Source organism: Pteropus vampyrus, unplaced genomic scaffold (genome assembly GCF_000151845.1).
Source record: "Pteropus vampyrus isolate Shadow unplaced genomic scaffold, Pvam_2.0 Scaffold6, whole genome shotgun sequence".
Lineage (NCBI taxonomy): Eukaryota > Metazoa > Chordata > Mammalia > Chiroptera > Pteropodidae > Pteropus > Pteropus vampyrus.
The window spans coordinates 14014779-14035308 of NW_011888787.1; the positions used below are offsets into that span (position 1 = coordinate 14014779).

The 20530-nt window shown below is 33.9% G+C and overlaps 2 protein-coding genes and 1 long non-coding RNA gene across 5 annotated transcripts in view; 1 reads left to right on the forward strand and 2 right to left on the reverse strand.

The window, feature by feature from the left end:
- Positions 1 to 2598, reverse strand: part of MFSD14A (major facilitator superfamily domain containing 14A) — a 29219-nt gene extending 26621 nt beyond the window's left edge. The window contains exon 1 of the mRNA XM_011368372.2: positions 2366 to 2598. Within this exon, the coding sequence (XP_011366674.1) occupies positions 2366 to 2449 (84 nt within the window). The 5' untranslated portion in view covers positions 2450 to 2598. The remainder of the gene's footprint in view (positions 1 to 2365) is intronic.
- Positions 1613 to 20524, forward strand: LOC111745403. Its single transcript, XR_002782636.1, has 3 exons — positions 1613 to 1881; positions 14985 to 15078; positions 18883 to 20524. It is a non-coding gene; the product is annotated as an uncharacterized LOC111745403 (long non-coding RNA).
- SLC35A3 (solute carrier family 35 member A3) overlaps positions 10606 to 20530 on the reverse strand; it is a 29177-nt gene continuing 19252 nt past the window's right edge. For all 3 annotated transcript variants that reach the window (XM_011368458.2, XM_011368449.2, XM_023536323.1), the window contains exons 6-8: positions 18208 to 18326; positions 16554 to 16687; positions 10606 to 14362 (exon numbers count right to left, since the gene is read on the reverse strand). In XM_011368458.2, the coding sequence (XP_011366760.1) occupies positions 14272 to 14362; positions 16554 to 16687; positions 18208 to 18326 (344 nt within the window). In that variant the 3' untranslated portion in view covers positions 10606 to 14271. The remainder of the gene's footprint in view (positions 14363 to 16553; positions 16688 to 18207; positions 18327 to 20530) is intronic.

Here is a 20530-nt window from a genome sequence, read left to right on the forward strand (position 1 = left end):
AAGAAAACTGGAGGGAGTCGCAGGTCAGCACCATTGGCCAGGGATGTGAAATACTGTTCAGAGCGTGAACTGTATGTAGCCTCAGACACCTGACTTTGAATGAATTCACCCACTGGTGAAACACACACAGACTATCAAATGGCAATTTCACTCCCTTTCTTAAAAAATGTGCACAGTGGTGGTAGTTTGACCAATTATAAGGAGAGAGGTCGAAAGCAAATGCCATTTTAAAATCATTTCTATGACTTTATAAGTTATTCTTTTAAAAGTTATGTTCTTTATAGCTAGAATGGATTAAAATACAAATGCTGCAAAAAATTACCCTGACACTTATCGAAATAAAAACCACCTGATTACATATAGGAATAAATAAAGTTACAATAAAAGATTATCTAGAAATGTGCTGGTATACACATTTTCACTTTAAATATGTTTTTACCACTTTAATTCACATACTAGGCCTTGCAGGAATCAAAGATGCATAAACAAAGCCCCTATTCTAAAGGAGTGTCCAGTGCACTTAGAACAGAAAGTGAAAATAGCATATCAAGATGATAAATGACAATACCCCCATGCCCAAAGCCCTCCAGAAAAGTTTTCATTTACTCTGTGTGCCCCCTTGAAAACATTGCTGGAGTAAAAATCTTATTTTGTGCCCAAAAGCAAGCTATGAATGCACTACAACTTTAATAAATAACAAGATAAAAAAAGGACAAAAATAATTTCTTCCAAATTTCGAAGGATCTGCAATGAAAGCATCTGCTATCAAGTGAATCAAAACTCCAAAGAGAGGTAACAAAACTGAACTTTATTATAAGGAAAAAGGTGTGTTTCTTGAATTGTTTTATTTTTATCTTTTGCAAAGAATACTGATCTTAAAATAGCATTTGCTTTTATAAAATACAACCTTTTGTTATTTGTATTTTGTAGATTTTATGAAGAATTTATAATATCAAGTCCTTAGAGTTGACAAAGGAAACCAGTATTCTTTCAAGCTATTTCTCTCCACATAGTAGTTCCTACCAACTTGGTCAAGAGCCAGAACTATCCATACATGATTTAATCAAATGTTTTAGAATTAAACAAGTATAGCAAAAAGATCTTAGGACTTGAATATTGAAGTTTCTTCTTTCACTCAAATGTCAAATCTACGACATTTAAGAAATATGACAGTTAACTAAGAGTATATTTTGAAATTGTTTTATATGTCTCTAGCTTTCTAAATTTTAGCATATTGACTGGGCCATGTTCTGAAATGTCAAAAGAAAAAAAAAATTATTTCAAATAAATTTAGCAAATCCTCAGTGGCAGCCTATTTACACATTTAGCACTGTGCCAGCAGTTGATCAGGACTCCAACAAAATATAAATAAACATGAAGTAAAAGGAACCATTTCTGCACACGTATTTCACCTTTCCTATCTATTTCAGAATCGGATATCGAAGAATGCAACAAAGACCAGAAAGTGTAGCAATGGAGAAATTACAGCATAAAAAAGTATATGCGAGTTATTTTCAATTAAAAATCCTATGTCCCCTGCTGGTTAACTACAGCACACTGCCTAAAGTTTATTGTGATGACAACTATTTCTAAAAAGCAAAATTTTTTCTTGCCCTCAATCTGTCTTCCTTTCAAAGTGTCTTCCTCTGATCCTCAGGCCATGATCGATTCCATTTGGTATTTTTTATTTTAAAATACACAAGGTAATTTTAAAACAACAGGGTGATTACTGTTTTTGAAAAAGTGTAGATTTCAGTCTAGGCCCAGGTGTCCTCCGTCAAGCTGCTGACTCGGAAAAGTGAAGAGGATAGCCCACCTTCCAACAGTGTGAACCATTCTGAGAGCAGCTAAGAAGAGCAGGACACTAACCCAGAACCACGGGTAAGAAGAAAGCTAATCGCACTACGTGTCCCAGCGGGGTCGCCGCGCCAGATGCCACCCAGTTAGTAGCATATGGATGGGCAGAGACTGCTCCCAGCCCCTTCGAAAGCGCGGCGACGGTTTCGCGGGGTCTGGTGGCGGAGGCGAGGGGCTCGGTGGGTGGGCGGGAGGACCTGGCGTCAATTGCTCCCAGCAGCGGAGGCGCACGTGGGGCTCAAAGCCTCAGGCCTCCAGGGGCTGCCGGAGGGCGGGCGGCAGGTGCGGGAGAGGCCAGCGGCGCCTCCCGGCGCACGGGCCCCGGAGGCCGCAGGCCGGGCCGGAGAGGACAGATCCCGAAGCCGAGGCCCGGGGCCCGAGACACCATCGCCGCGGATGGGGTGGGGAGGCGGGGGCATTCAGGAGCGGCCAGAGGAGGCAGAACTGGGGCAGAAAGAGGCTGGATGGGGGGCCCGAGAGACGCTCCCCGGTGCGGTACCCAGCTCACCGTGCCTCCATCCTTAATGATGATCTTCTTGGCCAGCATGATACTGCGGTTCGCGGCCCGTTTCTTTTTCTTCCCCTGGGTCATTTTACCATCCTCGAGTCCTGGCGCTGCTGCAGCCACTCCCGGGACGGCCGGCCCCAGCGGCGAGTGCCGTCCCGCCACTACTGCCGGGCCGAGCCGCTCGGGGCGCCCGCCGCCATCTTGAGGGCCCGGCCTGCCTCGGGCGGCGCGTCACATCGTGCGATCCGCCGACGAGCCCGCCCCGCCCACGTGACACCGCCCCGCCCGCTCGGCGGCTCCGCGGGGAAGCCGGGAGGGAAGCGGGTGGGCGTCCCCAGGTTGCTGGCCGCCCGGAGACTGTATTTACGTTCACCGGCTCGCTTAATCCTCAAACAGCCCTGGGCGGTAGGGACCGTTAGAGTCCCCTTCACAAGCGAATAAATGTAAGTTTCTGTAAATTATCCGCTCAGGGAAATAGCACTGACAAACGGTTGTTGCATTGGAATTCTAGCCAGGCATCCTCAACTATCAGTGCTCCCTTCAACTGTGTTCTAAACAAAACGGGAACCGAAGGGGACAGTTGAAATCGTTTGCTAGAAATAAGGGATAAGTGAAGGAGTAAGGATAAACTGATATTTCAGAAATAGTCTTGTCCTTCTGGTCCTCCTAAGAGCTTTACTGGAACATGCCTGTTTCCAGCTCCCTCGTCCAGAAACCTTTTCCTTGTTCCCTGCCAATAAAAATTTACATAACCTGTCACACTTTGTAGTCCACTACCTGTTTTGCCATATTGTTTAAAAACCAATTTTAGTGGGGTGGGTGGGGTGGAGGGTGAAATGCTAGAAAGAACAATTGACACAAGTGGAATATGGGCTGCAGATTAAAGTATGACGATGTTAAGTTTTGATGTTCCTAAGTGTACTGTGTTACATAAAAGGATATCCTTTTCCTTAAGAAATATACACTGAAGTCTTAAGGAGTGAAGGGATGCGTGCTGCCTACCCTCAAATGTTTAAGAATAACACGTATATGTATGTGAAGAGGGGGAAACAGAGTGAAAGCAAAATGGCAAGATGTTAAAAATTAGTGAATTAGGGTATGATGGTTTTAAGATATGTTCACACATTCAATGATATTTTTCTCTAGAAGAGGTGGAGTCTAATTCCCCTCTTGAGTTGTGGGCTGGGCTCAGTGACTCTTTTCTAGCCAACAGAATAAAGAAGTGACAGCGCAGACTTCAGAGGGTAGGTCATAAAAGGCACAGCATCTTCCTGCTAGCTTCTATCATTCACTCTGGGCTCAAGTCTGGGGGAAGCCAGCTGCCATATGGATACTCAAGCCAGGAGTCCAGGAATTGAGGCCTCCTACCAACAGTGAGAGTTATCTTGGGTGCACATCCTCCAGTTCTTGTCCGGCCTTTAGCTGACTGCAACCCCTGCCAACATGACTAACTCCAAGAAACCCTGAGTGAGGACCACCCAGTGTAGCCACTCCTGGTTTCCTGACTCTCAGAAACTATAAGAGAAAAAGTACTTGTTTTACACCACTGAGCTTTGGAGTAGTTGTTACATGGCTATAGATAATTAACTAATACACAAGGTAAAGAGAATGTTCTTTGTACTATTCCTGCAACTTTTCTGTTAGTTTGAAAGTATTTCAGAATAAAATGTTAAAAAATTTGGTTTTCTGTTCCTTCTATGTACATAACTGACTAGAAACAGAAAACAAACCAATTTGCATGGAAAGAAAGGCATTTTAGTCTGATACTTCAAGTTACACTTTCCCATCAATAGATAAACTTATCATTTGTTTTAAACTATTATCTTGCTGAAACATTTTAGTTGAATTTTAACTTGAAATTCTTTAGAGAAAGTAATATGAGATGGATTTCATAAGTGAAGATATTGAGGGCTGATAAGATCATTTACTGTGTGGTTATTGTTTTTTTTATAGCCCCTCAAAATCTTACTTCATCCAGCTGCACCAGTTTTACCTTAAGAACTGATTATTGACCATTCATTCAAAAAAAAAACATTGAATACTCACGTTTGTCAATTTTACTAGACACTGGTGATACATCAATAATAAGATATTATCTACATGGAGCTTGCATTATACTGGAGAATACAATTATAAAACAAACATAAAAGAAAGATAATTGCAGATTGTGATAAATGCTGTTAGAAATGATGTAATAAGAAATTTAACACAGTGAATGTCCAGAATGTCCCAGGTTTGTGCTAGAATAGTTGCAATAGTAAATGATAGAGATGAGTCTTGTTCTAACAGACTTATTGTATATATACTGTGGCTTTGTGATTTGGGGTTGTAAAGATTCACAGACTTTACATTAAGAGGTTGATATGTCAGGTTTCTTTGGTTACAGTCAACAGAAACTAGCACTAGCTTACATAAGCAAAAGGGAATGATTTGGAAGGATTTTGGGAGTTCCCAAAATTAGTGAAGTGGCCAAAAATCAGGCTTGGAAACACACAAGAATAAGGGTTTGGAAAGATGAGAACACTTCATGAGGCACCTTGGAAGGGAGAAGGATCCCTTAAAAAGGCAAGTGGCTAAAGAAACAAGATTGTATCACAGAATCCAAAAACCCCAAATGAACCATTTATTAAAGAAACTGCAGTTCATTACACTAACAGAAGAGGGCATTCTTTAACTATGAAATTCAGTCACCACATCCCTTAGCCCCTCCCTTCCACTGAACCACCTGTTCTTGCTAATCCAAGAAAATTCAACACATTTTATCAAGAACAGAAAAAGCCACTAAAAAACTTACAAGGCTTCAATAGAAAGAGAACAAAATGCAGGTTTCAAATATAGACAATAAATAGAGGAAAGATATATCCAACATTCCAATATGAATATCATTAAATAAGCATTTGCAGACATAAAAGGATTCAACAAATAAAAATTTCAAAACAGGAAGATCTGAAATGAGAGTCGATCAAACTCAGGTGATATACGGAAACAAAATAATCTAAAAAATGAAAACTACAGGGTTCCTAAGAGAATAGATATAAACGAAAGTAAGAAACAGGAGAGGAATAAATCAGCTATGAGAACAAAAGAGGGGAAAAAAGGATCAGAATGAAAATGATGTGAAAAAAATGATCTGGGCTTCCAGGCAAAAACCAACAACAACAAAAAACAATTAACATTTTCGGGGTGGGAGGATCAAGTGGTGCCAGACTTGACAATAACACCAGTCAACACAACAATAAGGCAACACTTCAAAAAACTCAAGGGAAAAAAACTCAAGGAAAGTGTGAGCTAAGGATTTTATATCTAGTCAAGCTATAAAGTAGGCTCTAGAAGAAATTTTAAACATGCCAGAATTGGGGGAATACTGTACCTACAATCCTTCCTTGAATACTTTACTAGAAGAGCTTCATCCAGTGAAAAGTTGATTGGGAAGACTTAAGCTAAAGTAGTGGTGGAAAGGATTAAATATATTCAAAATATTTTTAATTTTATAACAAAGGCAGGGACTAGAGTGAGAATATAGTGTGTAAACAATGTACTAATCAATAAAAAAAAGGCAACAAAAATTAGAAGATGTGTGAAAGGAGTAGCGTACGTAGCATTGGTTCATTGGTTATCACAAAGGCAGTTAGATGGGAGTCACAGAACATCATTTAAAGATGGCAAAATAAATAGTAGAAGCCTAGACAAGCAAAAAGGAGGCTCTAAGACATTACATAAAATGTTACCAGTATACATGTTCTAGTATACACTAGAACATACAAACCTTTCTAAACAAAAAATTTTAAAAGCAAAGAATACACGCTATTACATAGTGAAAGAAACACAGTAAGAATAGCAATATACATAATTTATTTTTCAAAAAGAAACAAACTAGAAACTAAATAAGATAATTAACTATAGGAGGTGGGTAGGAATAGGTTCTCTATGACAGCTAGACTTCTCTGAGTATATTTTTTATATAGTTTTAACTTTGAACCATGTAAAGGCTTCATATATTCAAAAAGTAAAAACTTTAAAGTAAATTCTAAAATTGAACACAAACAAATGAACCAATCCTATGACACTGATAACCAGCTGGAGAAAAAACAGATTTCCACTAACTTTTGAATGCAATACTCTGACTAAACATCCTTACTGGGCTATTATTCTAAGAAGAGAACTGCAATGAAACCTTAAATTTTATTCAGTATGTTTACCATTAGTAATATTGATATTATAATGCTGAAACATATACTACATAAAAAAATGTGAGCAAATACATGAATGTTATTTGGAACCAATATTTTAACTGTAAGAGAAAAGAGAGGCAAATATAAAATTAAAAAACCTTGTAATACTGAATTTTAATTGCAAATATCAATATGCTTTCATGATCTCTTAAAATTATTTCCTAGCTCTGGCCACTGAATTGAGCTAGAAGCAAATGGAGGCCAAATCTCATCCTCCATAAAAGGAACAGGGCTCCTTGGAGAAATAGCTGATATTCCAGATTTGGGATAGGAGGAGTACAAAGTGAGCCTGGGACATCTTGTCCTGGAAGCAAGGAGGAACTCACACTAATGCAGTCACATCTAAAAGACACATGAGGTAGTTTGCAGTGATTTCCACTGGCTACTGGCTCACAGTATGAACATAAAAAGCACTGTGTCCATAATTGACCATATAATACATTGAGTAATTTGAAAACATAGTGATAGTTGAAAAAAGAGGGGCATTGAGGAGAAGGAGGGAAAAATAGTCTTTTAAAAATAGAATATAAACTAATGTAGAAAATTTGAGAACTAAAAATTTTTTGAATCTCAATGTAGTAAATTATTCAGTTAAGAATCATTAATAGATGCTAAAACCACTGAATAAAAGGAAACAATATTCTCATTGTACCAAAACATTACTCTAGAGATTATTAATTACTAAGGGGGGAAAATGACCTTTACAATGAAAGATCTGGTAGTCACCACCTTGACCAAATGACTGATTATCATCATTAATAATGAGACAATCTAGAATTACGTCTTCCCACGTAATATGTCATGGAGGAGGTGGGCCCACATCATGGAGAAAAACCCATGGGAGTACAAGAAAGGGTCTGCTAGACTAAAAGACAATCTAAAACAAAATATGAACCTTCACTGAATCCTGGTTCAAAACCAAAATAACTGTAAAAAGTCATTTTTTGAGACAATTGGAAATATCCGAATATGAACTCTGATGATACAATTGAATTGTTTTGAGTTTTCTTAAGTACGATAATGGTATTGTGTTTCATTAGAAAAATGTCCTAACTTTTAGATTAAATATGCTGAAGTATTTAAAAGTAAAATGTTCTGATAAAGCTAGTATAGCAAAATGTTAATATCTGTCGAATTTAGGTGGAGAGTCAGTGGGTATGCCATTCTTTCAACTTCTATGTATGTTCAACATTTTTCAAAATGAAAAGCTGGAGAAAATTTTTAAAAATTTTTGGATGTCTTTAACAGGCCTACTTCGTAAGAACATGTGGATAACCCATGAATTTTTCAAAGCTAAAGTGGCACAATCTGACAGCATGATTGAAGATTTTAAAATAGTAATAATATTATAAAAACAAAATATTCAAAATAAAAACAAATCTATTCTATAAAGCAAATGGATACAAATAGTATAAAGTACTGGAAAATTTGGGCATTATGCTTATAACGTCCAAAGTAAGCTTCAGGTTTTAAAATTCTAGAATTCATAGCAATACTTTTGAAATAGTCATAAAATGAAACATGGGCTCACCTCTGTCATGACTTTTTGTAATTAGTCAAACAAGAAATATTACTCTACCTTTGCAATACTATTTAGAAAACCAACTGAAGCAGCTTGAATATATTAGAGAAAGCATTTAGCATCATAATTTTTAACTGCTGTAATTACTATCCAATCAGAATAAAATAGAATATAAGAAAACTTTATCCTAAAGGAGAAAACTTAAACCCTCAATAATTAGAAATCATGCCTGAATATGCAGTGTCTTTTAAAAGGGTAAACATATAAACAAAGATATTCACTTAAAAATACATCAGTGAATTTTGATTTAGCACATTTAACTAAACCTCTCACTCCACATTTAAATCACATTTTAACAAGAGTACATTTTCAGATGATTATTCCAAAACACTATAACAACTTTCATCATTCTTTTAAACTTTCAGTGAGATCTACTTCAAAAAGGATGGAAGTGTACATCTTGGGTAAACTCTTTATTTCCAAAGGAAAACCGTATTGTTTTAAAGAAGTTATTTTAGCATATTAGAAATCCTAAAGAAATAAATGTAAGTAAATGCATAAATGAAAAACTGATTAGATCCAATAGAAGGCCGATACTTAACCCTAGTAAAGGATGACCAGAAATGTAGACCTAATAAACAGAGAAGCCCTACTGTGAGCCAGAGTAACAACTGGATCAGTCTTAGTCTATTAATTCTTCTTTGTAATAGTGATAGTTAATGGTAATTTAAAATTAGCTCAAAATTGTATATTAATATACAGCATAAAGTTTACAATTTTTTAAATTTGTTGATCTTTAAGATATTCCAGCATTAAAAGTTGTCATTAAACATCAGAACTGAAAATTAAATGAATACTATATGTGCTATTTAGCACTGTATCTGATTATAACCATGTTTTTCTACTATTGAGTCATGTTTTATTCAGAATCGCTTGACAAAATTTCTGAAATTAAACATGACAATGTATAAAGGCCTTTTTAAGCAATTGTCATTGCTTGTGTCATCCTCATTAGTTGAGGAGAATATGTACAGAGAGATGAATGATCACTTTGTAGTAAGGAATTTGGCCTTACCCATGCAAAGAAAGTGCTGGCTTACATCTTTAGGAGGTCCCAGTGATGAGTGTCTTTGTTATTCCTGGTTGGCCCCTCAGACCACATCTGATTATTTATACTAACAAGGTGACTCAGGGTGAGCCCCTAGAGCCTGATGTTAGCCAGATCTCCAGGGAGGGGCAGGGAGTAGAGAGTGAGTTTATCCCCATGTGCAAAGAACCAATCAATCATGCCAAGTAATAAAGCTTCAATAAGAATCTGACAGCAAAGCTTGGGGGAGCTTTCCTGTTGGCAGTCTTCTTTGTGTACTATTATACACTGTGGCCAGGAGTAGATAACACTGTCCATGACTCGATGGGGAGCAGACAACTTGGAAAGGATGACTAGTGTTTGGCTCCTCCCTTAGATTCAGCCCTTGTTTCTTTTCCTTTGGCTGATTCTACTTTGTATCCTTTTTCTGTAATAAATGGATTGTGAGTATAACAGCTTTCAGTGACTTCTATCTTTCTAGTGAATTATCAGACCCAAAAGTGTATTTGGGAAACCCCTGCATTTGCAGTCACCAAGATACTCTCCACTATAGTAGAATTTCAAATCTTTGTAATTTGAAGGTAATTATTTCCTCTTTGCTATTTTCCCTTCTGGAGTGTTTATGTCATCAGTCCTGCTTGAAGGAATTCCCTTTTTAGGAACAGTGAAAGACTGTTATGATTACTACTGCTGGTCATTATCTGACTCCGCTGAATTGTAGTAACTGCTATAAGATTTAGAATGAGGTGTATTTGCATAGCACTTGGATTCAAGGAACATGATATACAGTATTTTCAACAAAAGAAGAATTCCAATACAAAAAAAATTAAAGAAGCTCTTTTCATGAGAAGATACCAAAGAAAAGTATGCATTTTTAAAATGCTGATATTCTTATTTTAGTGATCTTTTAAAATAACTAAAGTATTCTCTACAAGGTTACTTCCTCTATATTGCTTATCATTTGATCCCTATGCATTGAATTGATACACAGAGAAGAAGCAATTATATTCAAATTATGAAGAAAATATATAGCAACTACTATAAATACTTAACCATGAGGCTAGCAAACAGATAATTAATTTAAAACAAGTTTTAGGCTATTATCATCATACAGGTAGAGAAATTCTAACTAGTTTAAATAAAACCCAGTCTTTTATGCTAGAGCATAGGCTAGAAAAAAAGACTCCATGTGATAAAAGTAACTAGAAAGGTAGGGAAAAGATCAGTGAGTCATTTTTTGATATATACAGAGGAGACTAATTCATTGGTCAAATCAGACACAGGTGAATAGGGAACAAAGGAAATATTCGAAAAAAATTTATATAGTTAATTATGAAAAAACCTATTTCCGTAAATCTACTAAATAATAACTGGATACCAAAAAATGACAAAGAAAATGTCAATTTTAAAAAGCCATTTAACAAAAGACCAGTTTATATAGTCCTTTGAATTACACCATAAAAAATTTAAATATACAAATTATATTCCCAAACCCAAAAGAATCTTTCAAACAAATAAAATACAGACATATAGACAAATTCAGAACCCAAATCATTAAAAATATTTTTTAAATCACAGTAAATTATATCTTGTAATAAGAAATAAAAAATGACAGTTATATACAATTGTTAAAGTTTCAAAAGCTCAATGATGGAGCAATGATGCCATAATTTATTTAAATAAGCACTATTCTCTAACGCTTATATACTCATTTTAATATTCTGTTAGATAATAGATATAAAGAGCAAATGTTGAAAAACTAAAACATTGAATTATAGTTATTTTTAAAACATCCTAATTTTGCCCATGTGTCCGAAGTTGTGAATTACAGTAATATCTTATAGAAAAGTCAGGTATTTTGGTAAAGCAAGGCACACAGGACCAGAGTTCGATAACAGTTGTTTTTTCTTTGGTCCTATAATTTAAATATGCTACATATCTTAGAGAGCCTTAAGATGACTGTCAATATAGCATAAATAATTTTTATAAACCTTTTCTTATGTAAAGCATGCATCTATACGTAATTAAATATTATAACAATGAAAGTGTAAATACGAGTAATGCTAAACCCTGTTTTTTTAAAAAAAAAAAATCAGTTGAATGACTATACAATGACATTTTAAAAGTCCAATAATTTGATATGTAGGAGAAATATCAATTCTTAAGAATAGTCAGCATTGCATTATGTCTACTGAGCACAACATCAATTAGTTTCAGATTCTTTCTCCTTGAAATCTAGTTTACATATCAAACTACTTTTCCTTCTATGAAATTGTGACATTCAATATATATTGATGTAAACATTTAAATTTTGCATCTCTAAACTACATTTTCTACCATAAAAGTAGCCTATAACTTCTCTAAAATCATTTATTACAGAACTGATAACATTACTGTGTTGAAACATCTACATGTGGCATTTCAAACTTTTATTTCTAAATACCATATTCTTAACTTTTAATAGAATATCAATTGGCACTTTCCTCCCATGAATTAGCACATTTTTATAATGAATAAAGTAGTTGAGAGATAAGTAAACTTTAAAAAGTATAAGAATTTAAATGCTCAAGGTGTCATCATTATAAAAGGTTAATACAATAAGGCTTTTTTGGAGGTCATCAAAACATATCGCACACAAGAAAATGGCATTATCTGTATTATAACATGACAAGATATAGATTCATCTTTTGAAATATGACTATTTCTTTATGAATTAAAAATTATAAACTACACAACCCAATCTCTAATAACATTTTCAAACCTACTAACTGGAAAAGCAAAATACAATAAAAAATTGCTTTGAAAATATACTTTAGACTATTTTCTCCTTACAACTCTTGATTACAATTTTATAAATTTTCTTGGGAATCTTTAAAATTGTGTTATTTTGGACACCTGAAAATATTTTATTACTGTACTAACATGTCTGATATCCAATCATGCCCTTCTATCATTTTTTGAATTGTTAAAATAGGGACAGATTAAACCTGAATTAACAATTAATTGTGAATGCCTACTGATTAATACATAAGTACCTAACCAGTACTTCTTGTGGACTGAACATAAATCTTTACATTTAATCTCAAATTCTGTGCATTTGCAAGATTTAGATTTCACTTAGCAGTAGGTAATAAGACGTAAGTCTGAGTGTTGCCACAGTCTAAAAACACTATGCTCAAAATGTGGTAAAGTTATTAAGCAAATATTTGAACAGGTATTTTTACTTGGCCATTGAAAATCATTAAGTCAAGTTTCCAGAAAATTTACTTGGTGACATTTTGGAATCACCAGCAAAATGATTTAAAATATTTTGTAATTTTAACACATTTAAACTCTGAATGAAATAGATTAAGCCTGTGTCTTATAAAGACTAAGACTGCATCAGCAGAGTAACACAGCCCATCCTAATTAGCCAAGAGTACCCAAGTTTGTAAAATAGTATTTTTGAGCCAAATTCTGTTCGACAAAATCCATTAGAATGACATAAAAATATTTACTTTTTACAGTTTTTATACCATTAGAACAGAAAACTTTAAAAAATATGTAAAATATGAGTGAAAGAAATCAAATACTTCTTATACTCAATGGGTAATTTTGTCTAGCAGATAATGAAATTAAACCTACATTCTGATTTTTTTGCCCAATCCATCTTATCATTTCTGCTATATTTTCTCTCCCGTGAGCCAAGTTATTAAATAACTTGTATAATTGTAACCTCAACTCTAGTGCTAATCAAAGTGAAAAAAAAACCACTATTTAAAGCCCAGCGGTGGCTTCTCCCCAGCAGCTGTGGTAGGGCCACAGAAAGGGAACTTGGAACTCAGCTAGCTCTCCCAGACATGTGATCAGAGTGTTCCTGGGTTTATGAGAGGCCCATGAAGTTCTGCTGAGCAGCCCTGAATTTATAGATATAGTGCTATTTAAAATAATGTAATATCATGGCAACCTGGAATGTCTCCAAGAAAAGTCATTTTGGTCTCAATTCATTGATATCAGTCATACTAACTTTTTGGTGTTTTTTGTCAACAGTTGTAGATTAAAGGAAGTTTTTACAGATCAATGAGTAAAATACTCATTTAAAAACATTCTAATTGTATACAGTACATGCTTTGATAGTTCAAAATTCTCCAGATGGAGATATTAGATAATAATTTTAAATTATTAAATGAGTATTTAATCTCTTTAAATTACATATTAAAACTTTACTGGAAATTTACACACAGAATTTAATTTAAAGTAATACTAAAGATTTATTTGATTTACAGAAAAGAAATGCAATTAAGAGGATAAGGACAAAACTCCATTAGCGTAGAGGTCACTGGCTATTATCTAGCCAGAGAGCCTCCGGATTGCTTTCAGCAGTTTTGAAAGAGTAAAAGATCTTAACATGTAGATGGAGAAACAGATGTGTATATTTCTCTACATTAAATTTAAATATGAATTTTTATTCTCTGACAAATCAGACTCAGAATGTTACTTTACCAATTCTTGTGTAAGTGAACAAATAACATTTAGCAATCCTTTGCTTAGTAATCTTCTGTATAAATATAAAAATCTCAGCTACATGAAAATGATATTAAGATCAAACTTCTATTTCTTCACAGCTTTATAGGTAATTATAATTTTCAAACTTTGAATATTCCACATAATTTGATATATCTGTACAGAAATAGTAAGATTAAAAAACATTTAATAAGATTAAATAGATCTAATTTGCAGAAATTGATATCTGGCATTTGTTGTTTGTGTGCTCTTGCAAAGAGTGCATAGGACATTTATTTCTGCAGCAATCAAAAAGGTAAAATATTTTTTAAATTCAGATTTCAAGTTTCCTCCAATAATTCTAATCCCTGGAAATACTTTCAAGTTTTGATTTCTAGATGCAATAGGAATTTTGTTACATATACACATATTTTATCCTTAAACATTTATATTTTCAAACCATTTGAACAATATAATCAGATTCAGCATGATACCTTCTTAGAATCTGTAGAAGTCTTCTGTTAGGCTTAATGTTGAGATTCCTAGTGCACCATTGTGAAAACCCATTAAAGACAATATTCGACTATGCTTTAGTGGGATTTCCTGCAGGTTTGGGATCATAACCATATAGGAAAGTCGCTGCTATTACAAGGATGGCTCCAAGGAAAAAGACACTAAATAGATGAAGAAAAAATATAAAAGAAAAAATTGAATTAAAAGCAAAACAAGTTCCTTCTCTTCCTTTACTATACAAACAAGTATAATTTGGAAAAAAAAAATGTTCCTGTAATATGGCTAACAAATATAGTCTACTTAATACATTCCAAGTATTCAGCTAAGTGTTTTACATGCATTATTTCATTTAGTTCTCACAACAACCCCATGAGGAAGTAGTAGTACTGTCTTCATTTTTCAATATGTAAGGAAACAGGTTTACAAAGTAGCTTGCTTTAAGTCCCACAACTCTAAGCAGCAGATGGAATTCAAATCCAAGTATGTCTGACTCCAGAGCCTGCATGTCCATTCACTTCACTATACTGTCTCCCAAAGGTGTTTTAAATGTATTTCGTCTTAATATGTCTTTTGCCTACGATACATTGAATAATAAGATCTCAATTTTTTTTTTAATATTTGAAAATATAAAAGGGAAAATTGCATTCTTTTCAAACCAAAGTGAAGTTCAGTTTAAAATCCAAGGTAGTAATAAGCAAAACTCAGCACCAATTTTTATAGGATGCTTTATAAAGGGAAATAAGATTAAATACAGGAGACTTACTTTATTTTACCTATCCATAGATATAATGCCTTTCTATAATTTGGAAATGAACTTAAACTGGTACTGGAACCTACACTGGACATAAACTGGAATGCCAATCTTAACTTTTAACAGGTATGTTCTTCAAAATGCTCCTACAGGAACATGAATTGGTCTTGGTTTAAAAGTTTCTATTGACAGTTCAAAGTCACACCCCTACCTTAAAAACAACAAACAAAACATTTCCTCAGGAAAGGAAAAAGATCACTAATTCTTATTGAAAAAAAGGGCCCAACCTAAAGTGGTCCCTCCAACCTCATCTCCCACACTCCATCCCTCTCAGTCTATATAATTCAGCCACTCCATTCAGTGAACACAACGTGTCTTTCAGGACAGTGTCCTTATAAATGATATCTATTGCCTGCAATACTGCTTCTCCCAAGAAAATTGCTTATTCGTAAAACTCAGGTCTAACGTCTCTAAGATTCACTCCCCTTGGCAGAGTTACTCTATGACAACACTTACAATACTGTATTAAATAATACATTATTTCCAATTCTGCTCTCCTGCTCAACCATGTGCTCCTCATTTAATGTTGCCTAGTATAAGGAGCACAATAATTATCTGTTATGATAAACATCTAGTGTTGACTTGATGCAAATGGGCAACTTTTCAAAAGCCTCAGTTGCAGGTATACATATAAGATTAAAATAACAAAACTTTCTACAATGTATCTTGAAGAAAATTACTACCATAAGAATATTTGGTAATTATTAACACTTTGGATAAGCTTCTGACTGAAAACTGCAGTCATTATGACCTTTTCTTAGCTTTCTGGAACTCTGGAATTGTGTAAAATCATATGCTTAACTGAAAAGTTTTCTGATCCAGCTTCCTATCCACTCCAGATATCCATTCTCTGCTATCTCTAACAGGACCTACTAGTATACGTAATAATGCCAGGAAACCTCTGCTTCTCAAGGCAGCTATTTTTCCATGTTTCTGAGAGAAAAAAATTTTGTTAAAAAAATTAGGAAAAAAAACTATCAGAGTTTAATGATTATTTCAAAGATTTGAACCCCCTCTTTCTAACAGAATTGTATCTATACGTCCATGGCTGCATTGATCGTACTGTGATAATGACACTACAGTCCTGGGGCTCCTGCTTCACCCACCATTCCTTTTAAAATTCTTGTCCAAACAACTATTCTTCCTGCCACCGCCTAATAGTTTTTTCATGAGCCACCTTCTTTCTATAAACTGCCTACTTCAAGAATGTCTCCCAGGTTTAGCTCTATAAATTCTGCACTTTAAAATGTCATTATATGACTTATTTTATAACTTAGTAACATTTTTATATGGCTTTTATATCACCTTTTGTATGACCTTTTACTTTGGGGAAAAACCCATTCAGATCTATTGGGAAAATTCTAGCCAGCCAAATTGATATAAAAAGCTTTCCAGTGGAAGATTCTTTTGTGCATTTAGTTTGAAACATTTTTTAAAAGATAGTTAAATGGATCTTTTACTATATTTCTGATCAGATCTTATGAAGAATTCTTACTTTTCTATATACTTTTGGAAATTTAAAGAAATAAAAAAGATATTACCTTGTGGGCACAAAATCTTGTAGCCAAAAATAGGATATCAGTGTTGATAATATTATGGATAAAGAGGTCGCAAATCCTTTTAAAATATTATCCGCATATTTTATAACAGCAGCTATTACAAGGCCTCCAAGTGCCTGCAGAAGTTTTAAAGGTTATTTTAAAACACAAACATATATAAAACTACTTTTCAAAACAATTACTCAATGAAGCTTTAATCCTATTGTAGTAGGTGATTTTTACTAAATATCTCTTATAACCAATAGTCTTCTAGGTTTTGTTCAATAGCCCTTTTATTTCTAAAGGTAGATAAAGTAACTAAGAGCGTAACCTGCAGTTCGTTATAGTGAACTTTGACCAAATTACAAATAAAACATCTATCCTCATCCAACTTAGTAATTAAACATCACTTGCTCAGATAAACATGAGAAGATTGGTCACACCGATTAGTGAAATACTTTTACTTCTGATTCAAAATGAAGTGTAACTTGAAAGTCATTTTACTAGTCTTTCAATAGTTTCATAACTTCACTTTCTTTCTCTAGTTTCTCTTTATTGTAAAGCCACCTTTCATTGCTGTCAGATTGCTTTTCCTAGAGCACAGTTTTAATAGTTCCCTTTAAGAGTACAGAAAGAACTCTCTACCAAGTCTCTCTCAAATTCCAATTGTGGTTACTTAAATAATGAGATTTTACCATATCTCATAGTTTTGTTTTCTGCCAAACCCTACTTAGCAGCTCCCAAATCTGGGTTACCCACTTTAACAACTTCCACTGCACATCTCAAATGACAGAAGCTTTTTTAGAGAAAGTAACAATTGAAATTACTACAAATTGATATTTGAATTCAAATACTTCGCAATGTTCTCATTTGTCTATTTACTCCCTCTTGAATCTGTCAGTAATCTTTTTTACTGAAGTCTTCAGCCACTTCTTAAGAGGGCTTCCCTCTTGTTAGGATGAAAGCCATCGTACATAAACTCTCCTGACTTACCCTATCTCTACTTCAAATTTCCTCTGAATTTTCACTTATCATTGTCTCCTTTTATCTTAAAGACAGAAGTATCCTTCCTGCTTTCAAAACAGAACTATCCTTTGCCAATTTCACCCACCTTCCATAGGAACATTGCTCCCTACAGAAAGCCTCTGTGAGGGCAGTGACTTGTATCTTCATCTTTATATCCTCCAGTCTCAGTAAGTATTTTCTGGAGATGAAATTACTCAACCCTTGAACAATTTCAAATTATAAACTGAAGTAATATGACAAGAATGTTCAAATATGTAACTACAATATGAGGCTATAAACTGTTACAGATTTAAATATATAGAACTGCTTCTTGAGCCTTAATGGAATGACCACAGACTTCCTATATAACAATTGTAGAAAAATCAAAAGTTGCCCTCAGCTTCAACTCTTTTATTCTTAAACTTGCATTTTAATTATGTTAAATTTAAACACCACGGAGTTCATTCATGTTCCCTTTCAAAGTAAGTTTTCATTGTGGCATTAAGATCAGTTCTATTTTAACTCCCCTGAATAAACTAGATATAGTGAGAGCACTAACAGGAGAGAATTTTCCTCACATCCGTCAGTAACTACTTTGATTATATTAAAATAAAGTTTATTAGCATTGAATATAAAACTTTAAATGCTTTACCTGAAGAACAACAACTATCCAGGTCATTCGGTTATATCCTTGAAAAAATCCATTTTTTGATACCAGTTCTCCATCATAAATGTATACACCCATTAATCCAAATATACTCCCAAAGAAACCTAAAAAAAAAAAAGAATGTTTATGTCATTTAGTTTCTCTGGGGAGATATTTGTCCACTGGCATTCCAAATAATTTTATACTTTTTTTGATAAAATTTGACTACCTTTAAATTTTTATATTTGGACATTCATATGAACTTAACAAAAGCATATTTAGTACTATATTATGACTGTAAGACATAGACATGAGAATATAAAAAAGAACAGAGATTACCAATCTCGGAGCATTAAAAAATATAGAATGCATAAATTACATGACTATATGCCTGTCTTATTCAAATATTTATAAAAGGCATATTTCAGTGTATCTTGTATCTTCCTATTGCTAGATCTAGATTTTCATATATTTACATTCATACCTGCATATATAAAAGCTCAGTTATGTGGCACAGCTGTTTTCCTTATTAAAAAGTTCTGAAAATACAAAAAGTAATATCCAAAAAAATCAGAACTAAGAAAAAGTCATAGACAGCATCAGAATCTGTCATTACTGAAGTCTTATTATTAGTGAGAACATATTATCTTATTCATTGCTGAATCCCTTACCTCTCCACAGATCTCATCATATGACTACTGGATTTAAGAGATTCTGGGAACAATCCTAAACTATGAATGATGTTATAGATGTCTACAGGGGCCACATGTTAGGGGCAGTCTCTGGCAAGATATATATATATATATACTAAGAGTGCAAGGTGAAGCAACTTTTTTGATAAAGCTATAACTAATCAAAGTATTCCACAATGGAAAGAAACTGAAAGAGATGTGAAATGTTCTTTCCGAAATTTTCTTTATGCCAACTCTACCATTTTAATATGTCTAATTTAGAACAATGGTGGCATAATACAAAATTACAAAAGTAAATACTTCCAAGGATATTATTTTTTTATTATAAAAATAAAACGCGATAATTACAAAATAAATGCATATAGTACAGAAGGGTACATACATGTTATTATGTACAAATTTACTGTATTATTTCTATCTATTGCATAATATTCCACTGTATAAGTAAAAATATGAAATATGTATATAATACCATGTGCCAAGAATTGTTCTGAATGCTTTATGTATGTTAACGCACAACAACCCTATGAAGTAGATACTTCTTTGTGCATTTTGTAGATGAAAAAAAGAAACCACAGAGAGGTTAAATAAACTTGCCCAAGCTCGCACTGCTGCTAAGTGACAGACTCCAGATTGAATCCATGCAGTGTGGCGCTGGAGACAATGATCTTAACCTCTGCACCATTTAATCACATTGATAATTTATTTAACCAGTCTTCTAAATGTTTTCTGTTTTTTACAATTGTAACCAATGCTGAAATGAATAACCTGGACATCTATATTTGTGTTCTTGTGCAAGCATATATGTAGGATAAATTCTTATCCAGATATGGAATTTTTACATTAGTCTTTATTTATTTAAAATTTTGTTAAATTCTCCCAAATTGAGCTCCAATGAGGTAATATCAATCTATACCCATAACGACTACAAGTAATAAGAATTCCAGTTTCTCTACTCTCTAACACTGGAGCTTTTCAATTTGCTAACCTTTGAAAATTTGATGTTTGAAAAATGTTATACATTGTTTTATGTTTTTGTAATTTTGAGTTATCTATAACTTATGTATCCATTTCAAAACTTTGAGTCATCTTACCATTAGATTGTGCTATGAGGTCAAACCAAAGAATAAGAAATCCATGAAGTACCAGAGAATCATCAGTTCTGACCAGTCTTTTAGTTTTTTATTGAATTATCTTATAATTCAATAAAATGTTGGGCAACTCATGCAAACCTTTGATATTTCTTTCTTTTCTGATATTTGCATATTTATGTAAACAGCTGACATCAGCATTTAGTATATTTAAGGCATTTTATTCTAAACATTTTATGTGTATTATCGGATTTAATCCTTACAGCAACATATGAAGTATTATAATTAATTACACTTTATAGGTGAGGAAATATGTAAGTTATTTGGAACATCTTCTGAGAAAAACATAGCAACCAAGGATAAAGTTATTAAGGCTCCAAATGGTGAGGAGAGAAACTGGGTACAAAAACTTTTATGTCACAGACTTAAAATTCTATTTTCTTGAAAAAAAGGTATTCATTTAAAACACAAAATTTTTTAAAGGCCAAATCCTTGTCAGATACTCAGAACATCAGCACATTTTATGAAAGGCTTATTTATTTAAAG